This window comes from Thunnus albacares, chromosome 14, assembly GCF_914725855.1.
Source record: "Thunnus albacares chromosome 14, fThuAlb1.1, whole genome shotgun sequence".
NCBI classification, from domain to species: Eukaryota; Metazoa; Chordata; class Actinopteri; order Scombriformes; family Scombridae; genus Thunnus; species Thunnus albacares.
This window is the reverse complement of record NC_058119.1, coordinates 21180285-21197969: the sequence shown is the minus strand read 5'-3', so window position 1 is coordinate 21197969 and position 17685 is coordinate 21180285. Positions and strand designations below refer to the sequence as shown.

Here is a 17685-nt window from a genome sequence, read left to right as displayed (position 1 = left end):
TTGATACATGTCACATATAGGGGCAAATGCAAAAATCCATCCATTAAAACATGATGATTGATTCTGGGACACCCTGATGTCAAATACAGCCATTCATATTGTGAGATCTTTACTGGGAGGTTGTGTGGTCTTTGCCCAGAGCACTGAACATCATCATCATCATCATCATCATCATGTCAGATCAATTTATTATCTTCATTGGCTTGAACAAGACATTAACCCTAGGGCCACTATGGGAATGTTACTCATTAATTGGAACACAATGACACTTTTTTTTTTAGTTGCAGCAATGTAACATTTTCCCCCTGGTTCAGAAAAAAGTTTGCAGAAAAAGAAAAAGTTTGCAGGAAAAAAAAAACAAAATTAAAGGAAACACATTAAATTACATTTAATAAAACACTGTACATGAAATTATGACATTTGGTTTAAAGCACAGATTTCATAAAGCAGGGCAGCTGAGATCTTCAGTAAATCAAAAACAGGCATTTCTCCTTGTAGCCATGATCTTCGCTCAGGAGATCAACTTGAAATGTTGTTTTGGACAGATTAAATTGCAGATGGATGGTAATGGATGATAGTCTTTTTGTTGTTGTTGTTTTGATGAAATCAAATGGTCTATCATGACTTTTTCCTGGGCTGGTCACAATAGGGCACATTTTCTAGTAGAAGGCTCTCTCTGGGTCGAAGCACTGTGTGTGAGAGAGAGGAAAATTATTGTATCATTGGGAAAGACCCTTAAAATATGATATGAGACCCCTGTTGTATATTCTGTGAATACATGTTACTTTCTAGTACTGTACCAAACTTTAGGAAAAAAAAAAAGAGAGAAAAATATTCACGCACATAGCTCTTTCTCGCCTACATGCTCCATTTGTAACACAGTCTCTCGCAGGACAGCTTCCACACTTGAGCCCATTTGGATCATCTGTAAAAGCAGAAAGGTAGTGAGCTTTTCATAATATAATGCAGACATGGCTAAAGCAGCATTTTGAAGGGTAACCACTGATCTGAAGTCTTGCTGTTGGTTGAAAACTGTGCCTGAACTTCAGTATTTGGTACCGCTGGAGATACTTTCTTAACTCTTTGCAAAGCTGCCAAATCAGAGCCATACTGACAGTCATCTCCACAAATACAAGTATTAATCTTTATGCTTGCATACAGTGAAACATAGTCTTGTCATCCCAAGATAGCGCACCTCTTTTTTTCCCCAATTCAATTCAATTTTATCACGACACAAACCTGACACAGAATTATTCTGTTATCAAATAGCTTTAAATCACTTTATCAATTTAACCATATGCTTGCTCACTGAAAAACAAAAATATAACAAAAAAAAACATTGGACTGGACTTTGTATTGGCAGAAAATATATGGAGGGACTTGGATCAGGATTGGGAACAAAATGTGATCAAGAGGATTTTGCTATTTTTGACTGAAACCTTGTTGACTTTCAACAAGAAATGTCACTCATACAGAGGTTCTAGCATAGGAGGCCTCCAGGCTCCTCAGAAAACAATTGTAAGTTGCAGACCTCCTTGATAGGACATGGACACCGTACCTTCTTAATATTTTCTTCTGATGCTTCATTTTTATTTTTCCGGAACTCCTCGTTGATCTTTAACCTTGCAGCTTTATGGAAGAAAACATATTGTTATGCATTTGCAGTGGTGGAATGTACATTTAGTACTGTACTTGAGTACAATTTTGAAGTACTTGTACTGTACTTTACTTGAGCATTTCCATTGTACTGTACTTTCTACTCGAGTACAATATATTTTATATACATATAAATATATATATATATATAAAAATATATATATATATATAAATAAAACAAGCTTTTAAAATACAACACATTGTTAAAGATGAAACCAGTGGATTCCAACCATTTTGGCGTTTGACGTCTTACAAAAAGCAGTGTGTAGTTAGGGTCACATTTCAGATGTCTATGAGTTGTTCACCACTCCACCAAATTGTGATTTTTCCCTCCAAACTTCTCACATAGTTTCATTTCAATAAATGTTCAAACGATCAAATATTTCACTAAAAAAAGTTCATGGACTAAACTAGCTAACTATATATAAAGTAGTTCAAACTAGCTCCACCTCCAGCAGCTACAACAGTAACATGCTGCTTATACACTGATGCTTCAGTATTAATAATCTAATGATGTCATATATAATAATCAGTCGGTGGGACCAAACCACTACTTTTACTGCAATACTTTAACTACATCAAGCTGCTAATACCTATGTACTTTTACATAAGTAAGATTTTTCATGCAGGACTTTTACATTGCTGTATTGGTACTTTCACCTCAGTAAAGGATCTGAGTACTTATGTCACCTCTGTGTATTTGATACTGCAGAGCATGAATTATCTACTGTGTATTAATAGTCGATTGGTTATCAAACAATACGACATGTAGCCCCACATATTTTTCTTTTGCTGACAATAAAAACCCCAGCTACATAACTTACCTGTCAGTGCTCTGTTATCATCTTTGAATACAGCCATCCTGGTTCTGTGCAGCGTTTTAAACACACGTAGGACCTGCATTTAAACACACACACATTTAACTGAAGCAGCTGCGGATAATATTTTTCTAACATCTGACATGGTTACATCCTAAAAATGCAAGCATGTGTTTCTGTAATGAAATGCAGTTTTAATAATGTTATTGTTGTAAAACATGAGACTCACCTCCAAACGTGTCCCCATCTTGACTTTTTGAGCTCACTTCCTGCATTGGAGAGAAGGAAATACCAAACGACCAATCAATGTAGACTTGGAAATGACGCGTTTTAGTAGCCAATGAGCGTGCAGTGCAGTTCTGTGGATGCTAAAAGCGGCGCAGACCGGACGGGCGGTTCATCTGCGTTAACATGGCTGATGAAACGGCGAAAGCGCAGGTTGCCAAGCCGGGCGGCGACACAATATTTGGGAAAATCACACGCAAGGAGATTCCTGTCAACTTCATCTATGAGGATGATCAGGTATGCATTAAACATTTCACTCCTCAGCAAATGTGGTGCAGTGAAGTCACTCTGCTCCACTGTAGCGTGGTGTTTAGCTTATGTTAGCTGCGCGGTAGCCTTGCAGTAAGTATCCCCCCTACTGTAATGAATATTTAAGCAAGAGTGCAAGTTTTAGTGATTGTTCTGCATGTTATAAGGCACTGCGTATATCACATTTGCTTTCATTTCTTCCAAGACATGACAAGGTCCAAATCTGCTCGCTAACGGTACTCTGGGAAATCATTCCAGTCAGTAGCCACCTTGGATTTCCCATGTGACATTATTGCTGTTGATTGGATAATGAACTCTTGGATAATGAAGCTTTTCCTGTTTCCAGCCTGTCATATCCAAACAGAAAGTAAACTTGTAAAAAGTCGATATCAGAATGAGAAACAGATTTATGGCAAAGTAGATTTGCACATTCAAGGAATTTGCCTTGGTGTTGAGGTGTATAATATAAAATATAAGGTAAGAGAAAATACAAGTGCCACAAAAGACAGGTGATGTAAATATAAATAAAATTTACAATAAAAAAAAAGTACAAATATATCCTAAGTGAAAAGAACTGTTAAGTTTAAAAATACTTAGATATAGATATTTACTGGAAATGTGCAAATGTCCAAGATTTAAGATACATTTATTATTATCATTTTATAACAGAAGGTTGTATAACAAAACTTAGTTTGTAGACCATTTATGCTACTCACAAAAACAGAAATTATATAAATGGATTAATAAATAATAGCCTAAGTCCTAAAAATATTTTTTTTTATATTGGAGCGAGGAGTCACAGCCTGAGGAAAGAAGCTGCTCTGTAGACTGGTGGTACAGTATATATCCAACGATCAACAGCAAAAAAAATACCACTGCCGGTCAAACAGGCTTTACTGCATTCTGATCATGCAGTGACCGTTTAGAAGAAGAAGAAAAAAAAAAGAGAAGTAGTAGATTTGAGTGATTTGAATATCTGCCAAACATTGCACTGCGCAGAAGAGAAAAGGAGCTGATGTCATCATGGTTTCTATAGCCGCATTATTCTATAGCGTTTTTACTCTACAGGTCGTAAATCCTGGTTCTAATCTGATCCTACTCTTTATTATCTGGGGATGAATAACTGGGATCCTTTGTTTAACTTTATGAAGGCTTTCCGACTCACCTTCCCGCCAGCCTGGTGAAGCACAGATACGCTTGTGCAGTGCTGCCACTGGGTGGGTGGGACCTTTCATCCAGTCTGCCAGTCAGGTTAAAGAAATTTCGGGGTGGTCAATCAGTTTCCCCTCTCTGGCTGTGCCTTTGTGTTTATGTCACCACACACCAGTAATTTTATGAGGTCATTTGAACTGGATTAGATCATTTCTTTGCAAAACTTCCACCACTGCAGTAAAGTTTACCCATCATGCTGTAGCAGCAAGGCTTCACAGTACAGTATGTACAGTACATAACATTTACATTACACATCTTTGAACACAATACAATCCAATAAATTAAAGGAGTATTTATTTAGGTAGCATTTATTGCATTATATCATGCGGTATTTCTAATTTTCTGGTCAACAGCTGTCTACACAGGCTAATCATTCTTTGTTATTTGTTCTTTTATGTTTCAGTGTGTTGCCTTCCCCGATGTTGCTCCTCAAGCTCCCACTCACATCCTCGTCGTCCCAAAAAAGCCAATAATGCAGCTGTCACAGGCAGAGGATGGTGATGCTGCGGTAAGTATGATTATATGACTCTGACAGCTTTTATAACAGACTGGAAAATAGCTTCTTTTCAGTGTTTTTTTTTTTTCTAAGCACTTCCTGTCAGTGACCACTAGATGGTGCCCTTTTCTGAAAATTGTTATCCCATGTGACTCAAGTATTTTTAATTCAGGGATTGTATGCTTATCAAAACATGTGTGTATTTTCATCTCAGTGTCATTCATTAATTCTCTCTCTGTCTCGTAGTTGTTGGGCCACTTGATGATCGTTGCAAAGAAGTGTGCTGAGAAGGTGGGCCTGTCTAAAGGTTACAGGATTGTTGTCAATGATGGGGCTGACGGAGGCCAGTCGGTCTACCACATACACCTACATGTCCTGGGTGGCCGCACTATGGGGTGGCCCCCCGGCTAACTGCTGTCTGCCAGCTTAGACCATCCTGCCATCAGTGTGTCACATGTGTTGTCTGACAACCAACAACAGTTTGTCATGTGAAATACTATAAAAGTCATAACCTGGAAATTCATCACTGGTAATAAAATAAATTTCACAACAACAAAGAGAGTCTTTTTTTTATCCTTTATTTCAAACTTTTCTTGCCAGGCTGTTACTGAATGCATTTTTTTAAAATTAGGAAGGCAATTTTAAAGGAAAGGTTCACAATTTTTCAAGTGTGTCCTAAAACAACAGTCAGGTGTCCATATGAACACCTAAAGAGGTTTTCCTCACTGTAATCATTCCTCCTGTTTCAATGTAAATGATGGAAAAGTTAAAAGTTGATCTGAAGCTTATATGAGTTTTCAGCAGTCTGAGTTAGTCATATCAAGTAGATATCTGCCACATTTACAGTCTTTTTAGCATCCATTTCCCTCTTTGTGTTTCCCTGTTGAGCTGCGGTGGAAGTATAATAACAAAAAGAGGAACTTTGGCACTAAAAAGACTGTAACATTGAAAGATATCTACTTGATTTGTCTAATTTGGACAACTGGAGCTTCATTTTAGCTTCAGATAAGATCTTAAATACGTTTTTGCACAGAAGGAGGCTTGTGGATTTTGGCCCCCATCACTTCCTTCTAATGGTCGGTATGAACAGGAGGAATGATTATGAGCAAGAAAAACCTATTTTAATGTTCAACTGGGCTCCTGACTTGTTTTAAGACAGACTTGAAAAATTGTGAACCCGTCTTTTAATGTGCTGTTTATTGTTTATACTACTGGGATTTCAGGCACTGCTGCTATTTTTTCCTTGGCACCTTTTCTAAGACAGAACTAGGCTGCTGTTACTGTTGTGAGGAGAAATATAATCACTGCAGCTGAAGATGGGAATTCACGGGTCTGTTTACAGTATGTTGACCACAGTATGAGACTTGCCAGAACTGCTGCTGGAGGTCGGAAATAGTTTTGTAATTGAGGTGCTTTGTCATCCATGGCCATCTTCTAGCCAAGACGTCACATATACACACAACTTAAATAGATTGAGCTCCTTTGTATTAAGCTATTTAGCTGATGCTGTGATTTGAATATGCTCACAAGTGCGTACCTTATATGTTTAATACTTTCTGTATGCAGTCCACGGTTGTCATGTCTGTATAAAAAAAGATTCAAACACTTGAGCATGCAAATGTTGAACGGTCTAGGCAGTCTAGGGTAGCTGAGTAATTTGCATTTTCAGTTGAGACATGATTAATGGCCTAAAGAGTAGAGCAGCCTGCTTTTATTCAGTAAGAATGATAGAAATGCAGCTCTGAATATAGAATGAGCCCATGCTGATCCTTTCCTTTTCTTTGACTAAAATGACCCTGTCAAGAGTTGTTATTCAATCCGGTTTTAAAATCAAGAAATATTGATTCCTTGTCTGGTAGTAGTGGTGACATCATCTGCACAACATTTTCTTTTCAAAACCAGGATTCCTCGGAAATTAAAATGTGAAGTCAATCTGTTTCATGTCAATCTGGAGTCAAAGATAAATAGAGAAACAAGTGAATGGCTCTGTTTTATTAACAGTAAGAAACAATGCAGATAGTTGAACAAATATAAAATACATTAAACATCCACAAAATATTGAACAAAAATAAATAAAATGGTGTTTTTTTTTCTTTACAAAAAATGACAAGGAAAAAATGACACTGATCAGATGACACATGTAGAATTTAAAAAATAAACATGTACCTAGCATTCACAGTCGCCTAATTTCATTTTTTTTTCTTCGAAAAAATGGGTGGAAAACAAAAAAGAAAAAAAAGAAACAAGTAACACAATTAGAGGCTTTGTTTGTACAGACAGAATAGTTCCAGAGAGGCAAGGCAGTCACTTGTGATATCAGGCAAAGTGATATCATTCTTTGTCAAACCATGTGACGTCTGATGCAGCCTTTCACTGCTTCTTCACTACTTCTGTATGAAAAAAACACCACAATCTGATGTGCAAAATAAGAGATTTTTTTTAGACAACTACATCATCTTTTTTCTTCTTTTAATCAATGCCCTTCTATAGTCAAAATGGGCACTTGGAGGCATTGCGAAACATTGTACAGTACAGTATAGAGAGAAGGAAATGAACATGTATTCTGGTACCTAAATTCACTATTGCAAGAGTATCTAAGTACTAATACACTGCTTTTAAGTCATCTTACTCTAGAACACAGACTATAAGCTGAAGAGAGATTCAGAAAATGGTTAGTCCCCATAAAGTAACTAGAAAAGCAGCAAAGTCAAAGAGAAAGGGGTTAATTATACGGTCTGTCTGCAGTATTGGTACACTGGAACTTCCCCCCTTGGTGGAAATAGAATTATGCACCTATATACATTGATATGAAGCCGTATTACAAGCAAAATTCAAAGTGGCTGGGGAGCCTTATATTCAAAGATGTGATCGTTTCTACTCACCGACGTTCCTCAAAGATACATTTTGAACCATAAAAGGCCTCCTTGTAAGTTTCCCCACTTTTTTCCCCCCCGACAAGACATTTATTTGAGCCAATTCCAGCAGCTTTTTCATGCTTAGTTTTTGTGTGTACTTGAGCTCAAACTGGTTAATGGCAGATAAAGAAAAAATGAACTTCATTGTGAGGTGAGTCAAAGCATTAAAAAAGAAAAGGAGTACAGTATCTACAGTATCTAAATATTATAAAATATTTAGTTGAAACAGTTTCTGTTTATCTTTGCTGGTTGAAAAACAAGTCACATCACCCGTGACTATAAAAGTAGAAAAAAGCCAATTTGAAATCATAGGACACTTGAGTTGATGTACTGTAGCCAGAAGCTAAGGGCACTGACTGTCACAGGTCATGTCACATGGGCCAAATAAAGATATGGCAGCAATGATCAGATGTTTCATTACAACAAATAAGCTTTCTGAATCTTTGATTTGTTGCCAAAAAAAATGGTCTTGACATTCAGAGGAATAGGTGAACTGCAGAGGATGGTGAGTTCCATCAAAAACAGAAGCAGCTTTTGCACAATAGATGAATTTCAGGATGGCTCGAAAATGACATTATCAATAAACTCGTTAACTTTGGTAAGTGATTATTTTGACTGAAAATGATCATTGGTTTCCCAAAGGCTGTGTCTATTTTGTAAAACTACCGTTTAGTATTAGTAAGATCAACACAGATGCCAACTTGCAGGAAGACAGCTCTCAGCTCTGTCCTGTACATGCTACTGGAGTGACAAACATCCAACTACTGGGAGAGAAGAGGAAGGGAGGGAAGGAAACAAGGAAACAAGAGGTGAAGGACAGATAGGTGTGCACAGAGATGGGGGAGGCACTACAAATCCAGTTCAACAGAGTCACTTTGAGAGATGGTTCAATGGACGGACAGTTCAAGTTATGAAATATATAAAACTGCAATTCTCCTTGCTTGATTTGTGAAATAATTGTAACTGTTTAGGCATAAAGCATGTCTGTTTGTTAGGTTGATTATTTAAGGCTGCTGAAATATTCTTTGCACTGAACAAGAGCTAATAAATTATTGCAGTGTTGTATTTCATCATAGTGTAAATAGAACATCTTTTGCGAGTGTTATTTTACAATGCATTCTGTATGTCTGAAAGTACTGTAAAAGTTATCTTGTATAATATTTGAGGGCATGAGGGGGATGGGGGTTACACTGCTACTACGGAGGATGTGTTTTAAGGCATGTCTTTAGTGTAGGAAGGGTCCAGACACATGGAGAAGGCAAGAGGAGAAGACTGGAGGAGACTGTACAACCACAGAGATGTGTCCATTGAGAGAGAGCCAGGTAGCCTTCAGTCCACCAGGAAGTCAGATTGGCCAGTAGGCATGAACAGTTTACATTTGAAATGCTAATATTACTCGATCTAAATCATTCATGAGTCAATTTCCATTCAAGGGGTATATCCATGATGCATCAGTTGGGGTTTAGCCAGTGGAGTCTGAAGGTCAGCTGAAGCACTTCATTTCCGGCGAGGTCTGGTAACACTTTTGCTAAATTATGTTTATCATATAACCATAATGTGGTATAGTCTGGAGAATGGCAACTGTTCTGTCAGAAAAAAAAAAATGTTTAAATGTTCCTCCACCTTCCTTATTGTTGTGAACTCTGATCACCAGCCACCTGCACTCCAATTCAGACTCATGTTTATTCACATAACCTTCAAGGAAACTTTCTGTTCACTTCTGTGCGATGGCCTCCTCTCCGCTCGGCCGAATGCGGTTGAAAGGCAGTCCTCCGACTCCTGTTAACCCGAGACCGACACCGCTGTCTCGCGCAGTGTCCCCTGTGCTGGCAGAGGAGGACTGAGCCCTGGCGGAGGCTGTTGACCCTCCCGGCCCAGGAAGGATCTCCGGCAGCGATTCTTTGGCTGGGAGCTGAGACCCGGGGCTGGTGGCAGAGGGGGAAGTTGTTTTGGTGGTTTGGGGCTTGGTAGGGGTGGTGGGGCTGGTCAGGCCGAGGTTGGCCAAGGCATCCAGAGTCCCATCTGGGTCCACCATCACATTGATCACTGAGACAGAGAGAGGGAGAGAATGATTGTAAATGAGCTGGTGGGCTTGTGTTTGTGTGGGAGGTGATGAGCAGATGATGTAAATTTACTACTAAAATAAATAAACTAAAATCAGTTTTATAGAGTATTTTTACATCTGTCTTCCACTCGTACCTTGAAGCTGCTTCTCAACTCTCTTCAGTTCAAGCAGAATTGAGGAGATCTCCTGCAGAAAGGACAAAAATATAAAAATATAACAATCCTGCGGCTTTCTTGTCATCAAATATTGTTCAGACGGAGTGGTTTCTGTACCTTGTTGGAGGTTTTCAGGAGTGGTATGTCACTCTCTGACCTCAGTTTATTCTCAATTTCATCCCAGTTCCTGTCCTTATCCTTAAACAATATCCTGCAGAAAAATAACATACAACACAACACATTCAGTCACAGTGGCTCCTGCTATGCAAAGCAACACAATGGCACACTGAGGGATAAAAATACTGTTACATACCCATGGAGAGTTATGATATCATAAAGTATAATTACCTGATCTTTCCTGCTGTTTTGTCAATGGAGTGTCTGATCTTGGTGGAGAGCTGAGAGACCGAATTGAGCAGCAGGCTGTCCAACACCGCCTGAATACAAAGAAGAAAAGAAGTGTGATAAATGATAAATGACAACTTTAAGGGTGAAAGTCTACATGTTGGTATAGTTTTAAGTTACTCGCTGTGTTGCTTCTCACCTCCTCTCGGTTCCAGGTACGTCTCCTCAGAGCTCGGGGCTCCAGACTGTCAGGGGCACGAGGGCGGAGCTCCACTGGCTTGCCGTTGATCTCTGGTGTCTTACTGGTTGAAATCACAGGAGGGATCTTTCTGAAGTTGAGGCTCTCATCAAACACCCGATCCACCAACTGGACAAAACAGGGAAAGATGTCAAAGGGAGAGAATGAAGAAATTTCTGCCCAGTTATTCCAGCTTAATTTAAAAGAGTTCAGTAAAGATTTGTGTGAAATGAAGGAATTAGGAACTCTGTAAGAGTTAGCTAAGCAGCTCCAAAGCTTTAATTTTCCAGCCAAAAAAGTCAGATTTTAATCCTATAGAACTAAAATCCTCTCATGGTAAAATAAGAAACAAATAAAGGAATGAAAGTGGAGAAGATGTTAATATAATGAACCTCTCACAAAAGATGAAAGTTATAAAAGCAGCAGAGAGGCAAACTTAGCCGTTTTTATCCAAGCAACACAGGCAGGCTGGCAAAGGCGCAATGGATGCACACGCAATAAGGCAATGATAGAAGAAGAAAAACTGGCACCTTTCTCATGCTCTCCTGTATTTCCGGCTGCGTGGGACGTGCAGGGCCTACCTCTTCACGGGTGTCGATGGCTGATCCTGGGGTGGTGGCGGCGGTGCTGACGGTGGTGCTGGGTGCCGTGCCAGACGAGCTGACTGAGTCGATCTCACCGGCCACATCGTGGATCTCGCGAGCCAAGATGGCCAAGTCCTTAGCCAGGTCCTGGCTGATCCTGCGCACACAGGGGAATAACCTGTTAACCATCACACAGGGTTCTTTAGGACTCAGGATAGACATCTACATGTACACATGCAACTTGCATACACAACAAACATATACACATCAAAACAGTACAGATGGTAAATATAATGCTTAAAAGACATTTTAAAACATTACATTGATTCATGAAAAATTAAATGATTACATTAGTCATGCACAGATCAGCGTAGATCAATACCTGGCTATCTCCTCGCTGTGTGCTGTCCAGTCTCTGATGTACTCCTCTTGCTCTTTCATGCGGTGTTTGACCGCCACTCCACCCGGACCTGTCACCATGCCGGAGCCTGGGCTCGGGGTGGTGCTGAGTCTTGAACTGCGGTGTGGGACAAGGTGATGAGGCCGCACATGGGAGCGCCCTCCGTGCTTTGGAGAATTCCGGTTTGAGCCAAACTCTTCCTCTGAGGTGGAGGCGTACTCCGGTGGCAAGCGTCTCCACCTGCTGCTACTGGACACTGTGATGGTAATGGAAGGGAAATACAGGGTTTAGTCGATGTAACTGTACTTCAATCTATTCCAACATGTGTTATTCATGAAGTTAATAAATGAGCTTGTGAATATGAGAGGCTTTGTTACTGAGGCAGCCCCCAGCCAATCCTGCTTTGATCTGAAAAAATTCAAATGCTGTACAAACTGAATTGGTAATGCTGTGTTTTGAGATTATGTGGTTTTTTTTGTTTGTGAACTTAAACAAATATAAATATACTTTATTTGACAAAAATAGATAAACTTAGGTTCCAGTTCTGTAAATCCTTCTCTTGGGGGCTGGCAATAAGAAAGATTGGTGAGGAAAAGCATCTGATTTTATTATATCTTAGTTTGTTAAGTTATTGTTTATAGACAGCTGCAGTAATACGGCGATTATAAAACCACACTGAAAACAACAGAAACAGCAACAAACAGAAAACTAATCTGAAAGCATGCTGTCCCAACAAAAGCATTGAGCATAATACATAAAACCTAGATAAAGCCAGACTATGTTAAGCTGCTTCACAATAGTCACACATCAGCTGCATTAATGTAGCTGCACCATGATGAGATAACTCAATGCTCTATCAGTCTCTCAGTGGTAAAAAACAGGATCAAGTAAATGGCTTGAATACAAAGCTCCACAAGGTGGAGCACTGTTCCAAAACCATTTGCTCCAATGTTGTAAAATGTCTTAACAGAAGAATGTGAGTAGAGCATTTGGGTCTTCATCACAGCATTACTTGATGGTTTTAAGGGAGGGGACAATTAGTTAACACTGCAATATGATGCTAGAGCTGGGTCATCACCCTAACCCACTGATATTTCTTTATGTGATGTACTAACAATATGAAGTACACTTTTAAATTTACATCTAGCAAAGTATTCACCACGAATAGATAATTTCATTGCAAGATTTCAATCTGTAAAATGTAGAAGATCCAAGTGTGTATGTTCCTTAACAAAGGACTTTAAATTAGTCCTACAGAAATATGCATTAGTCTGTTTCTCTATTGATTCCTTTACAAGAAGTGAATGTCTCATCATTTGAACTTGGTGGGAGCTTCTATTGCTGTGACCCAGGTCTGACACACACACACACACACACACACGGTCCTAAGAAGTCTCTACAGTTCTGGTACAGTACCCATCAACTCTTCCTCTGCATCACCGCCCTCAGGTTCGGGCTGAGGGCTCTCTGGACGATGAAATCCAATGCACAAGTTTGTCACAACAGAATGAAAATGTTTACAGACAAATGATTACACACTGACACATAATGAGGTATGTGATGGTGTAGACTTTTTGGACATGATCCTTATACCATATTATTTTTTGTGAATAAATTATTTATCAGATAATGAGTTCAAAATAAACTAAAATAAGAAACCCTGATTCATGGAATCAGAAAGAGAAAATCAGAATAAATTGGAAGCCAGGCACGCATTTGATGTGCTCACCTGTGGGCGAGCAGTATCCTGATGTTGTGGTCTTAGTCTTGGTCTCATTCAGTTTGGATACGCTGCTGGCCCTCATCCTGGGAGTTAGCCTGTTCTCTGTGGGTGTCGATGAGCGTAAGCCCAGACGCAGTGCAGTCTCAGCTGACATACGGGATGAAGAGGTGGAGCTCCGGGTCACTGTACACTCTGAGTCACTGCGGGCTGAGATGGAACCTAGACGGTTCCTACGCGGCTGAGCCAGCATGTCCAGCCGTGACAGTCCCTTCCGGCCCGATGGTGGCTTAGAGGTGGAGCTGGTGGTGGACACCTCAGAGGCCACGGACACCCTGTCTGCATCAGCTAGATCCGTGTCAGATGTATCCCCCAGCCGGGCGCGGCGGAGTAGGGAGGCTCTTGTGGGCCGCGGCTGAGGCAGTGAGGCCTGCTTGTTCAGTGAGGAGGCTGTGGCTGCCTGGAGAGTGCGGCTGGTTTTGGAGGAACTACTGGTGGAGTTTTTAGCAGACCTGCTATGGAGGACATCATCTGAACGTCCATGTGCGGAGTGCCCAAAACCAGTCCCAGGTCCAGAGTAGGTCTCCTGGTCTGAGGAGAGGATGTCTGAAATGGGGAAGGAAGAAGTCTGGTCATCATCGGTGAGATCCAGGGAAGGCTGGCGTGCTCTGGAGGAGACAGTGGATGGCTGAACAGAGCGGCGTGCATCAGTCCGGCTCGTCGCTTCCACAGTTCTGCTTTTAGTCTTCCTCTCCAAACGTTCACGGGCGCTAGCGTTGGTGACGCTGGTCTTGGAAGATGTGCTCATGTTGCTCTTCTCCCGGTGCATGCTGCTGAAGGAACGTCGTTTCTGTGTACCACCAGCCGCTGCTTTCCTCTCTGCCTCTCCAGCCACATGACTAGCTGTGCTGGCCGTGTCCACATCTGACTCAGGAGAGATGGAGTCAGTCCGAGGGGGGAAGCCGGTGGTGCTGGTTTTACTACTTTTCTGGTCTAGTTTGTTTTCATCTCTTAGTTTGGCCTCCAGGAATGCCATGACAGCTTCAGTGTCCTTCAGGAGCGTAGCAGTGTCCATGCTTCCCACAGAGTCACTGCGTTCGCGCCCAGTGCTGCCTCTGTTGATGCGTGGGATGAGCTCCGCAGGGACATTAGCGCTGGGCTTCTCAATGGTGAAGCTGCCTTGGCGTACTAGAGGCTTTCCAGACTTCTCTCCTCCTTCTGATGTTCCTCCTCCTTTCCTTTCCTCTGACCTCTTCCTCCGCTCAGTGCTGCCAGAGGTTCGGAGAGGAGCCTTGGATGGAGAGGAGGTGGAGCTTTGTTTCCGTTTACCGATCATCTCACCGTCTTCCATGGGAGTTGGGGACTCCCCGTCTCCCTTGTTCTCTTTTTCCTGGGGTTCAGTGTCCTGTTTCTCCCCAATCTCAGACCTCAGGCCCAGAGCTTTGGTGCTGGATTTAGCCCGGGGGTCATCCACAGGGAGCTGGGGGAGGGTCCTGCGTTTACGGTCAGTCAGACCGGAGGAGGAATCACCTAAGCTGAGGGACACACTGGACTCCAAGGCATCAGCTCCTGAAGAACAAAGTACAGTAACTACAGAGTAGTAAACTCATTTAACCGAGATTTGAGATATTTTTACATTAAAAATTACAAACTACAAGCATGTTCACGTGATTTCAAGAGCTGCCTTATACTGTACATGATTTGAAGTTTGGATAATTCTTTAGGGGAAAAAAGTATGTACCTCTCTCTTTGTGCAGGAAGGCGGCTGTCTCTGCTCCTGAGCCCTCTGGGTCTGTCCTGGTGTGATTGGCAGCAAGACTAGCCCACTGAGAGACCCAGCTCGAATCACCGGGAAGAGCCTGAGGGGGACACAAGACGGGGGAGCAACAACAGAGAAGGAAGCACATGTGAGAAACCAGAAAAAAAGGGAAATTAAATCAGCTAGTGGTGGGACAGAGTGGCAAAAAATATACAGAGATCATGTGTCAGATTAGCATTTATGTAAAATGTAATACATGATAATGCAAACAATTTTGTTTGTAGGAATAACTGGCGGTACTATTAAGAAGTATGACTGTATTAGTGTTTTATCTTTTTGAATTTTAAAGAAATAACCCACACCACTGTCATCTTATAGAAAAGTTTAAAGACAAACTGAACAGTTGCTTCTCATTTTATTTGGAAAAAGATAATTATCTAAAAGGCTTAAAAGACTTGGTAGAAAGGCTGTGAGTGCTCATGCACACTGTCTCCTCCCTCCTATGCAATTGCCTGGAGGGCTGAGCGTGTCTCTCCTCATCTTAGCATGATCTAGGTCAATCTCTGGGAGGACTAGCCTACTCCCATGAACAGGCAAGGGGAGTAGAGCCATCAAGCCATTGGGAGTGACTGTGACTCATATTATCATACTCAGACTCTTACACACTCTATTATACTACACTGGGCTGAGAGGCATCGTGAAACAGTGATGGTCAGTGGTCATTTTATCACAATGGGACTTTTCTAATCCAATCAAAGTTAACAAAGAATGTGTCGGCTTGGACAAAATCAACAGTACAGTATGCTGTTGGACCAATGAGGAGAGGAAGAGAAAGGCAGACGTGAGAGAGAGTTAACAAGAGAGAGAACAATGGGAAATAGCAGGGAAGAAAAAAACTGAAAAACAAAAAAACCTCAGCAAAAACCTGTTCAAATATTTTTTTTACCTCTTTGCCTGCCTCTCCTGTCTCCTTTCCTTTCCTTTCTCCTTTGAGATCTGACAGAATAGCGGAGTCCTGGTTCTGCTGCACCCCAAACACCTACAAACATTTGAAAAAGCAGGAGTGAACAAACACTCGCTATGTTGCTGAAGTATAATGCATGCAAATCACATATTATTATGTATTTTCATATTTTCCAATTAGCTTTTACTCTGTATGCATCCTAAACACATAAAAACCTCATAAGCATGTGTTGTGTTGCCTTAAATACTGTGAGATGTAATATATGTAAATACTTGAGATATAATGAAACTTAAATAATCTTATCTTATATGCACACAATGGTAATGTAATTCTACAATCCTCTTGCTAAACAAAAGTGAACTGAACAGGGGAAGATGCTGTTAAATTAAAGCACCGATCTGCACTTGATAGTTGAGTACCATGGCAACGAACAGAAATCACACACATGCACACGCACGCACTATTTACAAAAGAGAGAGAGAGAACGACAGCGGACAGACTGTGAGCTGTGTGCCAATTAGTGTGTCAGCTAATTACAGGAATTAGCATAACAACACTTCCAATCTTGAATGTAATGCACTCAGACTAACACTGACTAGAAATACACCCCACTAATTATATCACTGCTCCTCCTGAAATAACACCTGTATACAACACTTAAAGCGACATGTGCTGCTGTAAGATGTCATTTAGTAAAGTATAAATTATGCCTGTGTAACAACCTTTATCGACAACAACTTAACTTCCTAAAAAATAAGTAGATATGTTGCCAAATCTAGTAAGCAGCAATTAAAAAGCCTTGTGAATTCCTGTCTCCTATAATGGTGGTAAAAATAAGAAAAGTTACCTTTTCTACTGTTTTCAGAAACTTACATTAAACCATATCTCAGTATATTTCTGTTCCCCTTTTAAGACATGTTCTCTATGACCATGAAAGAGTGCTGTGCCACAGGACAGGGGGAGGCAGTGGGAAATTGATGGTGGTTCTTCAACCTCCCTGGAGCATCGTTTAATAAAAGAGGGGCAGTGCTTGGTGGAGCAAGTCTCCCTGGGCTATTACAGAAGAATTAGGTTTACCAAAGGGACAGAGAGGATGGAGTGGTGGTCAAGCAAGGCGACTGAGAGATGTTATCTTTGTTTTAGTGGCAATGACACAATCTGTCTCCAAGGACTTGCAAACCCTAAAAGTACGAACTAAGCAAGCAATAAAGGGGGTATTAACCTTGCTCTGGCCTGTTTGTTTATTCCTTTTAGAGTTGCTGCAGAGAAACTTTAAATGATGTCCTTGTCATTGTTCTACTTGCTACTTTTACAGTCACAACTTGGCAAAGAAAGCAAGTTCTTGACTTCACATGTCCTCTGGCATGATTAGAGTCATTTGAACTTAAAGACCTGAGAGTAAAAAAGAAAGCAATTGTTCTGCAAATAGCCTCCATTTGAATTTACAAACTATTTCAACAGACCCAATATTTTTTTTTCCAAAGCAATTTTCTGGGCATGAGATTTGTATTATGTTGATGTATTTTTGTAGAACAAAATTAACAGAAAAAGAAACCATTTTTCCATTTGTGGCGAACTATAGTGGCTTTTAAGGTTACTGAATTTAATAAGCTTATGTGATGGCAATGTCTATGCAATTTACAGTCTACTGATGTCTACTAAAATATAATCATATATCATAACTAAGTACAGTAATGCAAAAGAAATATCACAATGTGTGATGATGTTACATCAACAAATATTACTGAATCCATATAACAAGTACAACAGTAACAGCAACAGAAAACAGTGCTATGGTGCATCCACAAGACACAGTAATGTTGG

General features: G+C 40.5%; 3 protein-coding genes across 9 annotated transcripts in view; 1 reads left to right on the top strand and 2 right to left on the bottom strand.

The window, feature by feature from the left end:
* Positions 1-363: 363 nt before the first annotated feature.
* Positions 364-2811, bottom strand: lyrm7 (LYR motif containing 7). Its single transcript, XM_044372717.1, has 5 exons — positions 2704-2811; positions 2481-2553; positions 1559-1629; positions 844-925; positions 364-689 (listed from the first exon to the last, which is right to left on the bottom strand). Exons 1-5 carry the CDS (start codon positions 2719-2721, stop codon positions 619-621), a joined length of 315 nt encoding a protein of 104 aa, XP_044228652.1. The 5' UTR covers positions 2722-2811; the 3' UTR covers positions 364-618.
* A 29-nt stretch (positions 2812-2840) lies between these two features.
* hint1 (histidine triad nucleotide binding protein 1) lies at positions 2841-5273 on the top strand. The gene is made up of 3 exons (XM_044372716.1): positions 2841-2996; positions 4624-4728; positions 4963-5273. The coding sequence occupies exons 1-3, from the start codon at positions 2886-2888 to the stop codon at positions 5125-5127; spliced, it is 381 nt and encodes a 126-aa protein (XP_044228651.1). The 5' UTR covers positions 2841-2885; the 3' UTR covers positions 5128-5273.
* A 1420-nt stretch (positions 5274-6693) lies between these two features.
* The window catches only part of cep170aa (centrosomal protein 170Aa), a 43251-nt gene continuing 32259 nt past the window's right edge, over positions 6694-17685 (bottom strand). For 2 of the 7 annotated variants that reach the window (XM_044372425.1, XM_044372426.1), the window contains exons 13-23: positions 15844-15936; positions 14880-14997; positions 13148-14707; positions 12835-12885; positions 11401-11674; positions 10965-11196; positions 10396-10563; positions 10200-10288; positions 9969-10062; positions 9831-9882; positions 6694-9677 (exon numbers count right to left, since the gene is read on the bottom strand). In XM_044372425.1, the coding sequence (XP_044228360.1) occupies positions 9346-9677; positions 9831-9882; positions 9969-10062; positions 10200-10288; positions 10396-10563; positions 10965-11196; positions 11401-11674; positions 12835-12885; positions 13148-14707; positions 14880-14997; positions 15844-15936 (3063 nt within the window). In that variant the 3' untranslated portion in view covers positions 6694-9345. The remainder of the gene's footprint in view (positions 9678-9830; positions 9883-9968; positions 10063-10199; positions 10289-10395; positions 10564-10964; positions 11197-11400; positions 11675-12834; positions 12886-13147; positions 14708-14879; positions 14998-15843; positions 15937-17685) is intronic. The other 5 variants (XM_044372428.1, XM_044372427.1, XM_044372429.1 and 2 more) reach the window with 5 other exon arrangements.

What these genes read in the sequence shown, in the direction of transcription:
- lyrm7 (XM_044372717.1), bottom strand. An exon ending in TGATAACAGAGCACTGACAG is followed by an intron (nt 1,630 to 2,480) that starts GTAAGTTATGTA and finishes TCTTCCATAAAG; the next exon opens with CTGCAAGGTTAAAGATCAAC. An exon ending in TGTAGGCGAGAAAGAGCTAT is followed by an intron (nt 690 to 843) that starts GTGCGTGAATAT and finishes TCTCACACACAG; the next exon opens with TGCTTCGACCCAGAGAGAGC.
- hint1 (XM_044372716.1), top strand. Translation starts at nt 2,886, where the DNA reads ATGGCTGATGAAACGGCGAAAGCGCAGGTTGCCAAGCCGGGCGGCGAC. An exon ending in TCATCTATGAGGATGATCAG is followed by an intron (nt 2,997 to 4,623) that starts GTATGCATTAAA and finishes TTTATGTTTCAG; the next exon opens with TGTGTTGCCTTCCCCGATGT. An exon ending in CAGAGGATGGTGATGCTGCG is followed by an intron (nt 4,729 to 4,962) that starts GTAAGTATGATT and finishes TCTGTCTCGTAG; the next exon opens with TTGTTGGGCCACTTGATGAT.